Raw genomic sequence first — 20,970 nt, 5'->3', positions numbered from 1 at the left:
AAGTTCCAAAACAAACTTACCATTTTAAATTTTTTAACATGTGCAAATTTGCACATGATAGAAAAACCCTTTCTTAAAATAATCATAATTTAGGCACTTGCCAAACTTATACTAGTAGAATCACTTAACCAATTAATGAATTATGTGATCAAGTGAACAAGGGGTGTTAAAAGTAATTTCAGTCATGTTACTCACACAAAACCCTAGCATTCTTTCTTTGGCACCACCGATTCTCGTGCTTTCTTCCTCACACCTCTGAATCGAAGCACCGATCATGGCGGCGAGTAAGCGCACTGTGTTGCAATTCTCTTCTTCCCAAACCTTATCCGGGAAGGTTCATCCTCTCGTTATCTTCAACATCTGTGATTGCTATGTCCGTCGTCCTGACCAAGCGGAGCGCGTCATCGGAACACTCCTCGGCTCCGTTCTCCCCGACGGAACCGTCGATATCCGTAATTCATACGCTGTTCCGCACAATGAGTCCGTTGATCAGGTTTTTACTCTCTCCACATGCATTCCTTTCTGAGATTGCATTTGTTTTGTAGAATTTTTCAATGCTTCATTGTAGAAGAACATTTATTGTTTGAACTTAAGTTAGAGAGATTAACATTTCAAATTGTAGTTATATGAAGCAATGTTGTTGAATGGCGGTGCAATAACCTATAACATAGCGAAATTTGAACAAATTGTTGTTGTTCCGTGACATAGCTAGCGGAATTTGAACAAACTGCTATTTTCCACAATCTGTGGTTAATCTAACAGATGGCGGAACTGTACATATTTCTTAAGGAAAATGTTAAGTTTTGGGGAATTTCTGTAGATTAATGCGATTTTGGCAAAAGCCACACTATGGAGTTCAAAATGCTATTTTGGCAAAAGCCACACTCTGGAGCTTCAACAAACTTGCGGTGCTATTGTTATTTTGCCATACTCGCTGCTAATTCAAATATGCTCAAAATTCGAGTTTAGAAACTCTAATTTAAAATGAAAATTTGGTGTTGGATGTGGATTGATATACATACATCGTCAATGTTAAGTTTGGGGGAATTATGGCAGATTACTACTTTTTTTGGTAAAAGCTACTGTTTGAATCTCCCATGATTTTTCTAAACTCGTCACCAATTAAAAAATGCATCAAGTTTAAGTTTGGTGTTTAGATACTCTAACTTTTAAATAAAAAAAATTTGGTGTAGAATGTAGATTGATATACATATATTTGGTGTAGCATGTGGATTGATATACATACATTGTTGATATCTAGAAGAAAGAAATAAAACTGTATAGGTATTTGATGTTGGTCCATTTGTTTCTTCTAAAAATCTACTAAATGACTTAATCACATATTTTGATTATCTATAAATACAAAAGGCGAACAAAATTATGTTCTAATTTTCATTTACTTTTATTAATAGGTTGCTTTGGATATTGAGTACCACCATAATATGTTACTATCCCACCAAAAAGTGAATCCCAAGGAAGCTATAGTTGGATGGTAACTCCAGTTCTTTTAAGCTTGTTTTGTAAAAAAAATTTGGTATTTAAATTGTAATTTAGAAGTTCTGAGAGAATTGAGTTTTTACTTCGTGCAGGTATTCAACTGGTCTTGGAGTAACCGGTGGCAGTGCATTAATCCATGAATTTTATTCTCGAGAAGTATCCAACCCAATACATTTGACTGTTGACACAGGATTTGCAGATGGAGAGGGCACCATAAAAGCATATGTTTCAAACAATTTATCACTTGGAGATCAGCAAATTGCTGCACAGTTTCAAGAAATTCCTTTGGATCTTCGTATGGTTGAAGCTGAGCGCATTGGATGTACGTATTGATTGGATTTCATCTTCATTATTTATCTGTTTTATGTTTTTATCAAAGGTCTATTCTTTTTCTTCTATAAACTTGCAAAACAAAGATCTGCTTGCTTTCATCAATTCATGGATGCATCTGTAGAGAGTTGTTTCTCAAATTTTCCTTTAATAGATCGATGTGTGATATTGTACTAGGTTAGGTTTGAAAGAAATTTTTTCCTGATTGAAGTATTAGGACATAGTGACTTCGTTTTAGCTCTTGCATATATAACCTTGATATCCATATACTTTACTTAAATCCAGGCTCTCTTTTGCATTATCATCTTTTTGTATCTCTTCACTTAGTGATTTTTTTATGGAAATTGCTGCTAAAAATGAATATTAAATTTTTTGTGAGAAGTTGAATTGTTGACATTTACAGAAAGAATGATACTGGACTGGAGGCAGTGGCATTCACAATATAGCTAGTGTCATTGTTATTAGGACAGAGTGACTTGGTTTTAGCTCTTGCATATATTATCTTGATATCCATATACTTTGCTTAAAGGTCTAAATCTAGGCTCTCTTTTGCATCATCATCTTTTTGTATTTCTTCACTTGTTGGTTTTTTATGGAAATTGCTGCTAAAAATGAATATTCAAATTTGTGTGAAAAATTGAATTGTTAACATTTACAGAAAGAATGATACCTGAGGCAATGTCATTCACAATATAGCCAAGGGTCATTGTTTTTGTCTTTTTTTCAAAAGTTTGTACCTTGATCATGACCAAAAACTGATCTGTGTCTCGTTTGTATTTGGGAAAACTGGTATGATATTTTCCTTTCCTTGTGAAATGGGACTTGGATCACCTGCAGCTGCAAGTTGAATATTTTGGCAGCACAAAGTGTATTTGCAATCAGGCTCGTCATATGCTGTTATAATTTTCATTTTTTTTTTACATGAAAAGTAAAACTTTGATGGCTGAGATCATCATGAGTAACATGTTTGGGTTTGACTCAGGTTCATAGATCGGGTTTTGATGATTCGTTTATTTGCCTTTGGAAGGTCCCCACATTTTTATCACGATATGCAATGTTTGGTACAATTTGGTGCATTGGGTGGAGTATAAGTCCCACATATTTTAGGATATTTCTTCAGATAAAAGTTGCTTTAGAATAAAATTAGGTGTTTGGCCTCCAGATGGTTTTAAGAGTAAGACGCGCGGTCTCTTTTAAAGGGGTTTTGAGGGATTGGAGTATTCATGTTCCTTTTTTTTCTTCCTTGTTTTATTTTAAAGATGATTTCAAAGCTGCCTTTCCTCTCTGTATTCTCTTCTGTGTTGATAATTTTCTTCCTTTATAGAAGAAATGTCTTGGGTCTACTGGGGAATGTATCTATTAGTTGAGAGTGGTCTAGTTCATGTACATCAGAATGCATATAAATATCATATCTATAGTCAAGTTTTTATTATTTATTTATTTATTGAGTTATTTATGTATCACTTTATCATGGAAGAAAGCTACCATTAGTGTTGTATCAGTATAATTTGTAGCTTTGAAATGGCTTATAAATTATAATGGAACAAGATTGTGTTTTGACATGAATGATTAAAAGATTGACTGTGTGTTAACTTCTGGCCTTTACAGTTGATAATCTGAAGTCAACTTCTGTTGACAAAATCCCATCTGATTTAGAAGGGATGGAAGCATCAATGACACATCTATTGGCCTTGGTTGATGACACCTACAAATACGTCAATGATGTTGTGGAAGGGCGTGTTGACCCAGACAACAAAATTGGGAAATGTATATCAGATGTTGTAGGTTCCCTTCCCAAAATGCCCTCCTCGGCATTTGATAAGCTTGTGAATGATAGCTTGCAGGTAATTTTAATTTTGGGGTTATATTGTAGTGGACTACTATAGTCATTGAATAAATTTAATAAATTGTAGGGGCTATAACTCTGTTCAACAATTATGATAATAGTTCTTTTGGCCGTAAGAACAGCTTGCTATGTTCTGTGTTTGAGAACACATTTTCTCAGGGTTTTGGGCCTGACAAGAGTGTTTCATGGTTTTCAGGATCATTTGCTCATGGTATATTTATCTAGCATCACAAGGACACAGCTCAGCCTGGCTGAAAAATTGAACACCGCTGCTCAGATTCTGTGATTGTGTCATGAATAAATGCAATTTTGCTTAGGGATTTCGCCGTTTTGTGATATTTCTCAATATGGAATATCAGTATTTTGTAATACTGACACAATGCACTTTTTATTGCGTAGGTAATTTCATATTTTCTTTGGTATGAGGTCTCTTTGTAGTGAGTGGTTCATACTTCACTAATGTAATATGTCATATCTTTGAAATAAAACGGAGAATGAGGTTCCAAGATTTGTACCACAAGAGGTCTAATAGGTGCTATAATGTAATACTGACACGATACTAGATTTGTATCGCAAGAGATATGATATCTCAGTCTCTATAAACACCTTGATATTGATTATCAAACGAAGAATGTGGTTCCAAGAGTCAAATAGGTGCCATAATATCACAAACCAGTACCAGCCAAATATTCTCCAAGTAAAGACTCCCTCTGTTCCTATATATAATTCCTCTTTGCTTTTTCACATTTCTTAAGTAGAGTATTTATTTGGATTTTGTTAGCAAGTGTCTCTGAAACATTTTTTAAAGATTCCAAGTGAAGAAATTATAACTTGAAAAAGTCAAATGCTTCAATTTTTAATACATTGTGCAGATTTTTATAAAAATTTATGATTTTATGTTCTTAAAAAAATGCTTTGGGACACTTGTTAGCATTTTTTTTATTTTATAAAGCTAGAAGTCCCACACTGAACAATTTTAGGAGCATTTGAGTCTCTATATACTAATTTATAGAACAAATTTCTGAACAAGTTATGATTAAGGGATTCTTCATGAAATCGGAAATATAGTTGAAGTATCTTTACATTGTAAAGTGACTTTGACTTTGAATTTGACACTATTTTTCTTTTCATACATAAAGTGACTTTGACTTTGAATTTGACACTATTTTTCTTTTCATACATAAATTTCTTTTCATACATAAAGTGACTTTGACTTTGACTTTGAATTTGACACTATTTTTCTTTTCATACATAAATAATAAATAGTCTCTTTATTTTTAAAACTTACTTCATGAGTTCCTTTTTTGATTATTGTTGACCACATCATACATAAATAGTCTCTTTATTTTTAAAACTTACTTCATGAGTTCCTTTTTTGATTATTGTTGACCACATCACATCACACACGTCAACGTACAATTTTGACAATTAATATTTTTATAAATCTATCATCGAAAATTATAAAAAGGAAAATGTTAACGAGTGCCCCCGGGGCACTGGTTAAGGAAGCTAAAAGAAGAAAATGAAAGTCAAAAAAGACACTTTTTAATATTTTAATGCATTGATTATACAACTTTCAAGGCAAATATTACTATATTTGCTTCCTTAACCAGTGCCCCCGGGGCACTGGTTAACAAGACCAAAAAAGGAAAATGTTAGACTTATAAAAATTGATATATTGAAAATATTCGATACAAAAAATTAAAATCTTTTGAAGGAAAATTGAACATCTTATATATTAACATTTATTTAATACAAAAATATTTGTCTTTATATATTAATACTAAAATACGATCAAGTATATTATGTTAATAATGTACATGGTCACTTAAAAATGAAACTCAAACGAGGACACTTAAAAATGAAACGTGGGAGTGGTGTTTTGTTTACTTTGCAAAGATATCGAAGGTTTTGTGGGAATTACATGCAAAGATATCTAACCATGTTTTGTTTTCTTTGCAAAGATATTGTGGGAATGAAGCGTGGTCAAGCGACGACACTTAATTATTCTTATATGTTTTGTTAATAAACCCACTAAACTATCCCATGTGAACTTAACTTTTGAAATATAATGTCTTGTTTGCCTTGCAATTATTAATTCATGTTTTTTAATATGTATGTTTTCGTTTTAAGTTGCAAATAAAAAGATTTGGAAATTCGCCATGTGAGCATGACTCAGTTTCTAGGAACAACGCATTGTAATATGAATGAGTGAGATTTTAAATTTGATATTCTTAACTTATGTTTCAATAAAATGCACACAATTGTTCTCTTTTTTTTTGTTGGTAAAAGTAGTCTAGTGATTAAAGTTCACATATTTTAAATGTGGAGAAATGGGATGGCTGGGGTTTGAACCCCGACCCCTACATATATTATACAATATCCCTACCAACTTAATCAAGTCCACGAGGACAAACAATCGTTCTCTTTAATAGTCTTGTATGTATTAAATGAAAGGAGATAATTCAAATGCATTAAATAAAACCCACACAATTGTTCGCATTTTTATTAGTCAAAAGAGAAATATATTAAATAAAAATAAAGAGATACCGAGAATGAGAGCATTAGACCTGACCCGGTTACAACCCAAACAAGAATACACCGTGATAATATAAATTGGGCGGATCAACTCTAATCAGTCCTAACAAAAACAAACACTCATCACAGGTGCAATCCAGCAAACCCGCGCACGAACGCAAAACCATGTTACAAAAAATTGAAGAGTGAGCATTGAAGGTAGTATTTTTACAACGATCAAAAGTAAGTATTTTCGTTTATATCGTCTCCACAGGGATGGTGTATATCTTTAAATATTTCCACAATATTTGTCACGTTAAGGATCTGAATATAATTTGTTTATTTGTACAAAACTATTTTAACTAAATGACATAAAAATAAAACGAGAAGAGATAGAGTAATTCCGCTTGAGGTCAGAGACATCAACCAAGCGTAACAACTGCAATTCTCTCGATCAATTAACAGGTTCTAGCATATTCAACAATATTATCACAATCATTTCTACAACATCCTTCGTGTCCAAAGTGATATTGTTATTTCCAAGTTATCATTTAAACATTCGTGCCCAAAACATTTAAAAGATAACATAATCGATCGTGTCATAAAACGATATAGTTATTTCTAACGTATCTTTTAAACATTCGTGACCAAATCATCTAAAATATAACAAGGTCGATCGGATAACTTAACCGACGATTTCCCAACCGATTAAATGTCCGAAAGCATTAAGTTCTTGATTAAAAGTGATTATCAAAGATTAGTCAAACGCGTCAAGAGTGATAATTTAAGATAGATTGTTATTCTAGTTCTAGATTCAAGAGTTCGTGTCCAAATCATCTTGAATCTCGATGAAAGTATTAAGAACGAGAATAACAACAATATTGAATAAATAAGCTAGAACCATCATTAAAAGATAAAGAAATTACATAATAGCTAGATTGAATACCTCAAAACCACAAGTTAGATGCAGCTACATATGTCTATGATAACTTTGCAAAGGATAAAAGAAAGATGAAGATTCCATGAAAAGATCCACGATGTCTCAATGAATCCATTATTGAATCTACTCCTAACTACCTTGCTTTGTGTTTCTCTATGGAACTAACTCCTCTCTTACAAAACATAAACTACCTAAGAAAACAAGACTGAAAAATATAGTACAAGATTGAATGAATTGGAAGAGAGGAGAAACTTGCTTTTATAGAGCAGGAAATTTCGCTAATAGCCATATTTTCGCTATTAGCGAAATTGTTAGGTTACATGCCTGTCACTATCAATGTCTTCTAGTGCCAGATTTCACGGAGTAGATGTCAAAATCATGACCTAACATTTACGCTATTAGCGCCCCATACGCTAATAGCGACGTTCTTGCTTTTCTTCATATTTCGCTAATAGCCTATGTGAAGCTATTAGCGAAATCCTTTTTCTTCATAATTTCGCTAATAGCCTATGTGGAGCTATTAGCGAAATTCTTGTTTTGCCTTTTTTTGCCATTTCCTGCTCCTTTGCTTGCATTTTCCTGTCAAACTTGAGTAGAGTGAAGCATTTAAAGCATAAATGGAGAATTTACAACAATTGAATGCTTTTCCTTGGATAACTTGCATAACAAGTTACAAAAATGCTTCTTTTACCATATAAAAAATAATACTTTTGAGCACGTATCAAACTCTCCCCAACTTAGAATTTTGTTTGTCCTCAAACAAAAAAATAGAAATGAAATTTGAAAAGTTTTTAGGACAATTTACAATGCCAAGCAAAAATAATGTACAAGTTGTGATTCAAATGTGAATGGCGAGCAAGCATGAAGTTCTTGTTAATCCAAGCATAAATATTGAGTGTAAAACAAGTCCTAAGCACAAAATCGTCTCTTATAATTCAAGTCATAAACATAATTTATCTATGAACCACACCTAACACACTTTAAAAGTAAAAACAAAAATGAAAAAGGGTTAGTGTACACACATCCAATAATCAAGCTAACATTCTGATTAAGTTATATGTCCATCTAAATATCATCTCAAAAAGTACAAAGCATGGATCAAAAGGTCTTTATAAGGTTATAACTTGGCTGGGCTACAAAAGAAATGTCATATGTGGGAAAATTGAAATCAAATAGTCTGACACATTCTTTGTAATAGCAGATAAAATCAATAAACTTCCCTACCAATTTATTCAACCTTTGGTGATTGCAATCTAAAATATAACCTTGACAACTTATTCTATTTTTGCTCCTTTTTCTTCTTTTTTTTTTTTTTTTTTTAAATAAATGTTGCTACTACTAATATATATGTACTTCAATGTTGTCAAGTTAACTCTAAAAATCACCATGATACTTGCCAAAGATTACCTCCCTTTCTCCCCAACTTAAACCAATATCACCCTGTTTGAAAGTTTCCCTATCCTTAGATAAGGGATATAATACAAGAAGGTTTTAGGGTTCAAAAATGTAAAACATCAAAGTCCTTTAAGTGAATCAAACATGAACTGAATTTTTCAAAGTTTTTAGACAATAAGCATTGTGCTTATGAGTATTGCTAGTTCATGTTTGAGGACTTGATTAATTTGGCTCAGATTGGGGAGTCAGATACTCACTCGTCTCGCGGGTAGGCTTTTTGTGGTCAAGTGTTTCACTCAAGTTTGAAAAAATGCCTTGATCCTTTCCATGCTTTCATACAATTTAAAATAATTATTAGATTTAACATAACAAAAACAAGTTAGTCAATGAATATTGGTCTCCAGCATATAGTATATAAATTGAGGCTACCTCACATTTAAGCTAAGTTCTAAGTGGTTCAAGAATAACTATGTTTATGAGAAGAACTAAAAGAGAAAAATTTGTGCAAAGTACTTGTTTGAAAATTTTTACATGCTTTGGAAAACTAGGAACTAATACCTTGGCTTTGCGCTTTCTCAAAACTTATCACTACCTGTAATTGTTGTTCATTTCTTTGGCTCTTTTGAGCACTTGATCAATAACATTCATGAGCCATTTTCTTCTTTGAAACACAAGCAAGGATTTTTATTCACAACAACAAACTAAATTATTTAAACCAAAATAAATATTAACAAATAATAATAATAATAATAATAATAATAATAATAATAATAATAATAATAATAATAATAATAATAATAATAATAACATACTAAATATTAAACTAAAAAGTTAAGAGGACTAAAAACAATAAAATTTAACCAAATCCAAAATAAAAAAAAAACTAATAATTATAAAATGCATAAAATCATAAAATACATAAAGTCAAATGAAAATAAAAGCAAAAAAAATGCAGCATAACTAAAAATAGAATGAGCCAAGTCAATGAATTTTTTTTTTTCTGCCAGAATTTCGCTAATAGCTCAGATTTCGCTATTAGCGAAATTTTCTGAACAAAATTTTTCATTTTGATGTTTTAATGCTTATGACTTGGTCCTACATGAAATTAACAGAAAATAATTGACTTACAAAACTGGGTTGCCTCCCAGCAAGCGTTTGTTTCACGTCATAAACTCGACGCCTTTTTCTCGAAGAAATCTTGTTTCGTTTGATGAAATTGTCATGCTTGTTGATCAACTTCATCATCAAAGTAAGGTTCAAAAGGTTCTTTAATCATAGACAGACTGATCCACTTCAACTTAAGTTCTTCCGGAATTAAACTTAAATTTTTGTTTCGCAATCTGCTTACCATAATAACGTCGGACCTTCACTTTTCAAGTCATGATTCTTGAGATCAAATTCTTGCAACAAAAGATCCACCTCAACAGCCGAGGCTTTGAATTTTCTTTTGTCAAGCGATATTTCATGGCTTAGAATCTGTAGAAAAAATGACTTTGGAACCTTATTAGATTAAGAACAAAATTTTCTAATGCAAAATTCGCATTGGAAGAATTTGTTCTTGTGTTGGCTTAGGATTGCACAAACAGCATAATCACTTGCATCTTATATAAGTTAAAAAAATTAAGTTTCAATTAGATGCAAGAATTATTTGTACAATTACCAACTTTAATCAAAGAAAAAGTATTTAAATATTCTGAATTAAAATTAAACTTATTTTCTTTGATCAAGATGTTATAAAGGAAAATTTCTCTATAACATCTATCTTAGCTTGGTTTACCTTGATACCCTTGAAGAAGTTTTATGACCAAAGACAAAATCTTTGGTAACCTTGAAGTGATATTTCTTACCATTGAGCATCAAGTTAATATCTTTTCATCGCATCAGTACGATGTCCAAGCTTTTCAACAACAAGTTAAACAAAAATATATACAAGAAAGAATTTTGTGCAAAATTGCTTAAAATGACAAAATTGTTTCGATACTTAAGATAATTACGCCATCCCCGGCAACGGCGCCATTTTGAAGGTAGTATTTTTACAACGATCAAAAGTAAGTATTTTCGTTTATATCGTCTCCACAGGGATGGTGTATATCTTTAAATATTTCCACAATATTTGTCACGTTAAGGATCTGAATATAATTTGTTTATTTGTACAAAACTATTTTAACTAAATGACATAAAAATAAAACGAGAAGAGATAGAGTAATTCCGCTTGAGGTCAGAGACATCAACCAAGCGTAACAACTGCAATTCTCTCGATCAATTAACAGGTTCTAGCATATTCAACAATATTATCACAATCATTTCTACAACATCCTTCGTGTCCAAAGTGATATTGTTATTTTCAAGTTATCATTTAAACATTCGTGCCCAAAACATTTAAAAGATAACATAATCGATCGTGTCATAAAACGATATAGTTATTTCTAACGTATCTTTTAAACATTCGTGACCAAATCATCTAAAATATAACAAGGTCGATCGGATAACTTAACCGACGATTTCCCAACCGATTAAATGTCCGAAAGCATTAAGTTTTTGATTAAAAGTGATTATCAAAGATTAGTCAAACGCGTCAAGAGTGATAATTTAAGATAGATTGTTATTCTAGTTCTAGATTCAAGAGTTCGTGTCCAAATCATCTTGAATCTCGATGAAAGTATTAAGAACGAGAATAACAACAATATTGAATAAATAAGCTAGAACCATCATTAAAAGATAAAGAAATTACATAATAGCTAGATTGAATACCTCAAAACCACAAGTTAGATGCAGCTACATATGTCTATGATAACTTTGCAAAGGATAAAAGAAAGATGAAGATTCCATGAAAAGATCCACGATGTCTCAATGAATCCATTATTGAATCTACTCCTAACTACCTTGCTTTGTGTTTCTCTATGGAACTAACTCCTCTCTTACAAAACATAAACTACCTAAGAAAACAAGACTGAAAAATATAGTACAAGATTGAATGAATTGGAAGAGAGGAGAAACTTGCTTTTATAGAGCAGGAAATTTCGCTAATAGCCATATTTTCGCTATTAGCGAAATTGTTAGGTTACATGCCTGTCACTATCAATGTCTTCTAGTGCCAGATTTCACGGAGTAGATGTCAAAATCATGACCTAACATTTACGCTATTAGCGCCCCATACGCTAATAGCGACGTTCTTGCTTTTCTTCATATTTCGCTAATAGCCTATGTGAAGCTATTAGCGAAATCCTTTTTCTTCATAATTTCGCTAATAGCCTATGTGGAGCTATTAGCGAAATTCTTGTTTTGCCTTTTTTTGCCATTTCCTGCTCCTTTGCTTGCATTTTCCTGTCAAACTTGAGTAGAGTGAAGCATTTAAAGCATAAATGGAGAATTTACAACAATTGAATGCTTTTCCTTGGATAACTTGCATAACAAGTTACAAAAATGCTTCTTTTACCATATAAAAAATAATACTTTTGAGCACGTATCAAGCATATCTAAGAATCTACAAGGGTTCAAAGTTGGTGAATGGATCAACCGCCAACACGAAATCAAGATCCGCGTACCAACAACCTCCTGAACAAATCTAATACCTTGAGCATAATAGTCCAAGTACATCCACATGGACTGAGACAGATATGAATCGAGTGCCAGAGAGGAGGCAAATCTGATACCTCGAGACCTCTAGATCGCAACAGACTTGGAACATCAAAGAATCGAAGAGCACATCAACTCAACCGGTTTCACAAGAATATGTGTGTTTGATCCCAGATCGAAGGATGAGTCTAACACACTAGTAAAAGAATCAATAAATAGGTTATGACAACTAGTCTTTAATTGGGGTTGAATTTAGTGGAAGATGTTAGTTTCTCATAACATACTTAATTAGAGAAATATTATCAACACTCTCGTTTTAAAATTCCCTCTAACACTCGTTCTATTATTGTGGAAAACTCAATGGATCTTACAACTTTATGTAGAATTCATTTTCAAAGTATGAGACCTATGTATGTTTCACTAAATAAGATATTGAGTGTCCATGACACTTTTCAGTTAAATTAATACTCAAACTTCGACTTCGAAGTGCGTACATTTAATGTCCGATAGTTTATTGAAAGAGTTAAGATCCTTTCCATTTAAACGCTTCTCTTTTTCTTCAATTTGGAGAGATAAATACACAAAAAATCTTAATAATAATTAATAATGATGAGATCCATTTAATGATAGAACCCACCATATATTTTTTGTGTTTATCTCTTTTATAATGACAATCTCTATTTATTTTTATAAATGGAGAGTATTCAACTCTTATTGAACATGATTATCGTTTTTTTTACCAAGTTGAACATGATTATCTTATGTAGGAACAAATGGAAAAAAGAGTAATGGAGAGTACTTCTAAAGCTAGCTAGATTCCCACTAGCCCAGGACACCAATGCATCACAACAATCACAGCGTAAAAGTGGACGGAATGTTTGACTGTTGCTAATGGCAATGCATTCTGCATGCATATATAAATAGAACAATCACTGTCTATTATTCTGTCTTTTTATCATGGCTCAAAAAGCACATCCATAATATAAGGATCTTATTGTGTTTGTTGTATCTAACACTAGCTAACATCAGCGGCGAAGCTCGCAAAAAATTTATGCAGGGGCCAACTATAAAAAAGATTTTTTTTTTAAGAAACAAACATATCAAATTTAAGGATAAAATATATTTTTAGTCACATAAATTATAATTTTTTAGGTTTAGTCCTTAATAAAAATTATTCAATTTTTATCTCAGTTTTGTAAAATTTTACAAAAGCAAAGTGTTTTTAGTCTTGAATTTAATCTCTAACAAAAAATTAAGTACTAAAATTAATAAATCTTAGGAACTTAACATAATCTCTAGTTAGAAATGTTGGGCAAAATGTGTTTCTAGAATCCAATTTCATCAATAATTGCCTGTTTAATATTAGATTAATAATGTTTTTCAATTGTAAATAAATAGGTTATTTGTAAGAAACTCACTGTACATTTAATTTGTTTACGACTATTGTCTTGATAATTTTTATCAAACCAATATTAGATATGTTTCTCTATTGTTGTTATTGAGATCGGGAATATCAAACCAATATAAATAAATCTATCAATCTTGTAGTAATTTATTTACTCTATTATTTATGCTAATTTTTGCAACAAAACTTATTTGGGGTAGCTCAATATTTATTATTCAGGGTAGCCGGATTTAAATACATACCGACAACTTCAAGAATAATATTTTTTTGGGGTAGCCAAGGCTACCGGCTACCCCTCCCATATGAAGGGCAACGCCCCTGGCTAACATAAACACATTTTCATTTCTCTTTATTTAAGGAACATATAATGGTGCATGCAATATGTAATGTGATACATACCAAATACCATTAAGCCAAGTGCATGCGAATATATATTTTATAATTAAACTTCCGCATAGTAGGTAGTGTTCTTAAAAAAGCAGAGACAAAAGTGGTGGAGACAAGAAAGTAGTAAAAGACACGGAAGACATGGAGAAGGTGTGGTTTTTTTTCATTCTATTTCTAGCATTGGACTTCTTAATCACTATCCTATAACAATGTACACCAGAACACCTTTTCTAGTTTCTTAGTTTTAATTTCTTCTTTTCATGAAACAAACAGTTGGCACTTCTTAGGTACTTGGACAATTACAAAAAGATACAGAAAGCTAGATAAAGGCTAGGTGTTTTCGTCAAACCCTTACTTTTGTTCTTCAAATCATTCACACTATACCTTATTTCTGTTATTTCTAAGTTAGGCTGCTGGAGTTGCTTCAATAACTAAACCAACCCAACAAAACCTAAAACAAAGAAAAAAACAATAGTTCTTCACCATTTTAGAAATGAGTCTTAGATAAAGTAATAAAATCCACATGAATTTTATCCAATAAATGAGGAAGTATTGAACAGAAAATATTAGATTGAATTTTGTTAGCACTACTTAACAAGACAAATATTGTCGTTTGCTTTTTTTTTTTTGGTCAAGATAGTTGTTTGCTTTTAACAACCACGTTATTTGGCTATTATTTAAATTAACTTCCGTGTAAATTAATGATCCTCCACGCGTAACTCTGTAGACTTATACTCCCTTAAGTCTTATGTGATCAAAATAAGCGGCAAACTCCGTATAAGATAAGATTAACTCAATGTATCTTATATTATAATTTAATTCTTAGCTGCTTTGTGGATAGCTGCCTAACGCAATATACTATCGCTGATTTTGAATTAAATTGCAGTAACAAATTCACAGTTATTCGTGTAAAAGTAAAAAATAAAAAATTTCATTTAATCTTGTAGTTGTAACTATAAAAATAATTGTATCCTCCAAAATATCATTCATAAAAACTTGTTTCATCAGAATACAAAAGTTAATTAAAATTCTTTCAAAAAAAGAGTTAATTAAAATATATTTTAAGAATGATATTATTAAAATTAATTGACTTTTTTCGTACCCGCTCTATTATTTTTTATCGTCACTTTTGTAGAAATATTTAGCTCTTATTTAATTTTCATTTTTAAGTTCAATCCAATATTAATTATTGTTTTATCAATAATATTCTTAAGTGTCTATTGCAAATATAGAGAAATATTTAAAATGAAATGATGAATAATTAAGCTATAAAATTTTTGATGTTTGATGATATAAATTACTTCTTCCATTTCTTTTTAATTGTCCCTTTAGGGTTTTTACATACCAAGAAAATTAATAAATATTATTATTTTGATAGAATTATTATCGGTTTTTTAACATGTAAACTCAACGGCTTCTGTCCAAAAGACATAGGAGTTAGAGCAGGCAAGACAAAACAAATCCTAGTGCCATGCGAAGTTTCAAGAGACAAAATAACATTAGTAAATAGTTGAACATCTTTGGGAATTGTAGATAATGCACAAAAGAATGTCGTCTGTCTTTTTGTGATTATCAGATCTTGGGAGTAACTTAATTGTGGAAATTAGGGTTTGGTGGCTTAATTGGTTTGAGCTAAGAGTTAAGGAGTTTGAGTTTCATGATTCAAGTCTTGATGAGAAGAAAAACTAACATAACCATTAATATATTAACATTTTCATTAAAAAAATTGTGGAAATTGAAATTAACACTGAAGCATGTATGCATCTCAATCTGTCAAAAGTAGATCTTAAACTTGATAACTTATTATGATATACATGATGCATTTTGATCTATCAAAGATAATTAAAATACTTGAATGTTAATATTCTCGTAGTGGTAATCTTGAAATACAAAAAGAGAGATACATGTGATATGGTTCGATCGAGATTGTTAGCTAAAGTAGACAAGTGTTTCGTTGGCATCGTAAACAGGGGGTGGTAGCTGCTAGCACTCTGACGTTCAAGTCAGTAATATAGTGAAAAGTTTTAGAGTGGAAAAGGTGTGTACTTTGCTTTGTTAGGGAGGGAGATATTTATACAACCTTCGGGTGGAAACCATGAAGAAACAAGAGGGAGCCGTTACAAACGGCGCCCTTCAAGCTTGATTCGTTAGCTGTTGGGTGTTTTAAATTTATAGAAGCATTACAAATTACAATCATATTTTGTGTTAGGTGCTTGGTCCTTGAGTTGAGCCTCATATATATTATTTATCAATTTATGATTCATTCTCAACCGAGACTAATTATGTTTTAGACACTATTTAGATGAGGAAAAAATATAATATATTGCCCGCTGTGTTAAAATCATATCTATATGTAGGATGGTGTCCAATTAGAGTTTCTGTTATTTTGAAATAAAACATCAGTGACATCCATCCACTGATCTTTGAACCAACATCAATTAATTAATTAATTATATAATTAAAAATCTGATTAAAATCATTACTTAATTTCATTACTAATTAAGTAAACTAAGGGCTACATCTTGAAAACCATATGGTATATAATGTGAACATTGCATGCTGGTCAAAGTTTTGGGATAGATGAAGTATACTATTAAGTAAAGGCAATTTGCTTCGCATTGTGGCAGTTACAACATCTCCTTCTTAAGGTTTTCGTTTGACAAAGCCGGCTAATATATATTTTAAAGTACATTCGTTTAATAAGGATCTTTTACCCTCCGATTTTTAGGAGGAGATGTTCTTGTAATCTAGAGTTCGGTTGGTTGGTACACGTAAAATATGATTATAAAATTCTTTAATTTAGAATTCAAACTCGGATTTTCCCGAATAATTTTGATAATGATTATTTTCTTAATAGATATACTTTAAATAGCTTCGGTTGGTGTATTTTCATTGTCTTATCTTTTTTTTATCATAGTTATTTTTAATTGAAAATTTTAAATATTAAATAAAAAAATACTTTTATACCATGTATATTTATCAATTAGTTTATTTACAAAATTTATCAAACCTCTAAAATTTCAATTCGTCTATTAGCTTTGTATGATATCTTAACTTCGTATGTTATCAGCTAGTTCATCCATCATCCATTTTTTACGGACCGAATTATAAATCTCTTAATTTGGAGACTTAACTTCGTATGTTATCAACTAGTTTATCCATCATCCACCGAAATCTAAACAATTAACATCGTATGTTATTAGCTAGTTTATCCATCGTCCAATTGTTAGAGACCAGATACTAAATCTCTCAATTTGCTCAAAAATAAATTGTTAGACCTAAATTATACTCCCACGCCTTAATTAAAAAGTATATTTCCATATAACATTAAGTCAACCTAATTCAATATCTCTGTCAGACTTTATTGAGATCACAGTAATTCAATATCTTTGTTAGACTCTATTGAGATCACAGCCGTCCAACAAAGTTTATAAAGTATGTTACTTTGACTTGCCACTCCTCAAACTTCAATTTGTTTTCTCATCTAAAAAAGTGCATATTGCTTGATAAAATAGTCCTAATTAACAATTAAGTTTTTATTTTTTATTTTGCATATTATCATAAAGTATATTTACATATTAAATCACTAAGTTCTTCATATTTTTAATTTCATTTCAATCAGAAATAATTTAATCAATAATTACAACTACATCATAAAAAATTATATTATTTTTCTTCCCTTTAAAGTAGTTTATATTACATTACAATATATATAACAACTTTGAACCATTTGTATATGAACTTTAGCGGACCAACCATTTAATTTTAAAAGCAAAATTTGTCTTAACTCACACGTCTTTCTTGATTGAATGGGATCAATCTGATAAGTATGCTGTCGAAGCACTAAGTATAAAAGATAAGACAATGAAAATTACATCAACATATGTAGAATAGTACAATCATGGAAGTAAGTGCACACTTTACTGAAAAACACATTGTGTTGTGTCTTAGAATATGAACTCGAGGAAATAAAAAAACATAACATAAATAAAGAATCACAAAATACTGTTTAATTTCAATTAGAGAAACTTATATGGTCACTGTTCCAAGACCAAAACGTTGAACAATGTCTCCTTTTACAAATACCAATATCTTTCTACTTGTTTATTAGCATCAGTCTAAATGAAACCGATCAAATCCACATATTATAGTGCCTCACATTCCCTAAATTCAAAGCAGACAGAACGTATATTATATGTTCAGTACATGTTTGATTTTACTTCTTTTGTGTGCCAAAGTTTAAGTATAAATTGATTTTGATACGTTTGACCAATAAGAATTAAGTTTAACTTAAGAGATTAGTCTCATATAACGTGGTGAATTAAAATTGGACTTGAGTTAGAAGATATTTGATAATTAACGGTGTCTCAAAAATTATTACCTCTAGTAGAAAAAATTTAAGGGAAAAAATGATTTTGACATATTTAAGGGTTGATGAATAAATATGCTTTTGTATGAATTTTAACTTAATTTCAAGATTTTTTATTCAAAAAAAAAAAAAACTTAATTTCAAGATTTTAAATTTTTCTTCCCAACATAATACGTAACCTTAAATTTATTGTTCAATTATCTTTTGTGTGAATTGCACCAAAATCAAATTTAGAGAATGAGTTAATTGATAATCATTATGGTCACCATAAAACTAATCACAAGGATTCACTATTCTTGCACATGAGACAATCATATTTGAGACCAAAAGGAAAAAAAGACATACGTTCAAAAAATAAATAATCAATTTAGAGTAAATATTATCACTTTCTTTGTAATTTAATAATCTCAAACTATATAAATATAATAAGTAGTTGACTTTTTTGTTGTTGAGAGGAAGTAGTTAAGATGTTGATGAGAGGAAGTAGTTAAGATGTTAGAGACTTAAAACAAATTTTCATATATTTTAGGGATTGAATAAACAAATTTCATCTATATTAGAAATTACTTATCATTTTTTTAAAGGATATACTATTTATCATATTTATATAGTTTAAGGACTAAATTAGTGATGAACAATAAAATGCTAATAAATATGTTCATGTGACACTTGTAACCCACTTGGATTGGTTTAATGTTGTTGGATTGAGACCTTGATGTATGCTCCTCTTAAGGTCTCAGATTCGATTTCTCATGGTGTCAATTTCGATGGACTATGTCCATACAAAGCTCGTTTTTTATTTAAATAATGTTCAACAAGTGCACGGTGAGATTGCACCGATTGGATAAGTTGGTCATTGGGCATATACAATAAAATTCATTAATACTTGTGTAGTCAATTTTTAAAAGTGTAAAAAGATTGCTCTTTCATATAAAATTTACTTTTTTTGTGACTTTAATAAGTGTTTATTTACTTTTTGAAGAATGTTAACCAGTGTCCCAAATGCATTGGTTAAGTATCTAAAACAAGCAAGTTTTCATAAAAATATTGTGTAATTATGACTTGGTCAAAAATAACATATCATATTTCCAAGACAAAATTTCTATTTGTAGAATCCTTAACCAATGCCCCGAGAGCATTGGTTAATGTCATGATGGCACCAGTTAGCAAAATTCTTACTTTTTTTGTGTCATTAACGAGTGTCTAGGACATTAGTTAACACAGCCCATTTAATTATCTAAACTACCACTCTCTCTAATTTAGTGGAGTAGCCCTTAAAGTATTTTTTTTTTCTATTTTCAAAACAAGCATGCTTCCATTGTGCAAACCCTTTTGATTGTTAGTGTATTAATCTATTATATATATGCACACGGATTGGGATATTGTTCAGATAAACTCAGAACTAAAGTATTGAGTTCAGAGTTAGAAAATCATTGAGAGGAGTAAAAACATCTAGAAGTGAAATATGGAAGAGAGCATGTCAGGCTTTTGCATGAAATCATCTGGAAGTAGTTTCCATGGTAAAAGTGGAAGCAGCAGCAGCACTGGCACAAAGTGTGGTCGTTGGAATCCCACAACAGAACAAGTTAAACTTCTGACTGAACTTTTCAGAGCAGGGCTCAGAACTCCAAGCACTGATCAAATTCAGAAAATATCCAATCAACTTAGTTTTTATGGCAAGATAGAGAGCAAGAATGTGTTCTATTGGTTTCAGAATCACAAAGCTAGGGAAAGACAAAAACGTCGTAAGGTTTCTTTTGATGATGACAAGGATGTCATAGTTCATAGAGACAACTCTGTGAATGCTTCAACACAAAGTAAGTCAAAAATCACTTACTCTATTTACCGACGCAACTCATTTATTCATTTACTTTCGTATCAATTTCCTTGAAACTTTGATCTGATACTATGTTAATCACAAGATCTAAGAGATAAAGATCCATCTCGTTAGAAAAATAATTTTGTTAAAAAAATTATTTTAAAAGGTCTTACTAAATTTTTTGCTTTAGGCCTCTTAATGCATTGGACCGGCCCTGACGATGATGTAACATGTATTTGACACTTCTTTTCCTCATATATTGCAGGGTTTGCTGAGATGTACTCAGAGCCTGATAGAGTGATTGAGACTCTCGAACTTTTTCCATTGAACTCATTTGGTGAATCAGAATCAGAGAAGTGGAGTATGCATGCAAATGAATGCAGGGAAAATACAATGTTTGCATACACATGTACAATGGGAGAACAAATGGAACACCCACCATTGGACTTACGGTTGAGTTTTGTGTAATAGAGACTCAATCTTTTCATAAATTAATTGTTGTTACTTATTGAGCTTAGATTTTTAGCATAATATGAAAAATGTTTAGGACTGTATCATGGATGTAGCTTCAAAATTAATATTTACCAAGTGATTAATTTTAGTTCTAACTGAAAATGTTATAATTTTGCCTATATATTCTATTGCATGCATCTTCAACTTGGATATTGAATATAGAGATGACTTGGGATTCTAATTCCATTCCTCTAATGAGATATATGTCTCACCTTGGAGTGCATACTAGAGATTACAAATTAGTCATACCTTGGGTTTGCAAATCTTTGAATATCTTGAACCACATACGCACACAATAACAATAAGTACTATATACTCTCCTAAAAAAAACAATTCAAAAAAACCGTAGGTATCTATCCATGTTTGGGAATGTCAT

General features: G+C 31.0%; 2 protein-coding genes across 2 annotated transcripts; both read left to right on the top strand.

Annotated features, from left to right (window-relative positions):
* The first annotated feature begins 225 nt into the window (after positions 1-225).
* LOC146924105 (eukaryotic translation initiation factor 3 subunit F-like) lies at positions 226-4,179 on the top strand. Its single transcript, XM_085709121.1, has 5 exons — positions 226-493; positions 1,413-1,492; positions 1,590-1,819; positions 3,436-3,671; positions 3,870-4,179. Exons 1-5 carry the CDS (start codon positions 275-277, stop codon positions 3,957-3,959), a joined length of 855 nt encoding a protein of 284 aa, XP_085565247.1. The 5' UTR covers positions 226-274; the 3' UTR covers positions 3,960-4,179.
* Positions 4,180-19,592: 15,413 nt separating this feature from the next.
* Positions 19,593-20,738, top strand: LOC146924104 (WUSCHEL-related homeobox 5-like). Its single transcript, XM_085709132.1, has 2 exons — positions 19,593-20,079; positions 20,347-20,738. The coding sequence occupies exons 1-2, from the start codon at positions 19,728-19,730 to the stop codon at positions 20,547-20,549; spliced, it is 555 nt and encodes a 184-aa protein (XP_085565258.1). The 5' UTR covers positions 19,593-19,727; the 3' UTR covers positions 20,550-20,738.
* The last annotated feature ends 232 nt before the right edge of the window (positions 20,739-20,970 follow it).

Source organism: Medicago sativa, chromosome 5 (assembly GCF_051527215.1).
Source record: "Medicago sativa cultivar Bolivia chromosome 5, Bolivia_mono, whole genome shotgun sequence".
Lineage (NCBI taxonomy): Eukaryota > Viridiplantae > Streptophyta > Magnoliopsida > Fabales > Fabaceae > Medicago > Medicago sativa.
Note: the sequence above shows the minus strand (reverse complement) of the source record. Positions and strands in the feature narration are given on the sequence as shown.

Excerpts from the sequence above, each read along its gene's own strand:
- LOC146924104 (XM_085709132.1), top strand. The coding sequence starts at position 19,728 with ATGGAAGAGAGCATGTCAGGCTTTTGCATGAAATCATCTGGAAGTAGT. Across the intron at positions 20,080-20,346 it reads TGTGAATGCTTCAACACAAA|GGTTTGCTGAGATGTACTCA; the intron begins GTAAGTCAAAAA and ends CATATATTGCAG.
- LOC146924105 (XM_085709121.1), top strand. The coding sequence starts at position 275 with ATGGCGGCGAGTAAGCGCACTGTGTTGCAATTCTCTTCTTCCCAAACC. Across the intron at positions 1,493-1,589 it reads AAGGAAGCTATAGTTGGATG|GTATTCAACTGGTCTTGGAG; the intron begins GTAACTCCAGTT and ends TACTTCGTGCAG. Across the intron at positions 3,672-3,869 it reads TTGTGAATGATAGCTTGCAG|GATCATTTGCTCATGGTATA; the intron begins GTAATTTTAATT and ends CATGGTTTTCAG.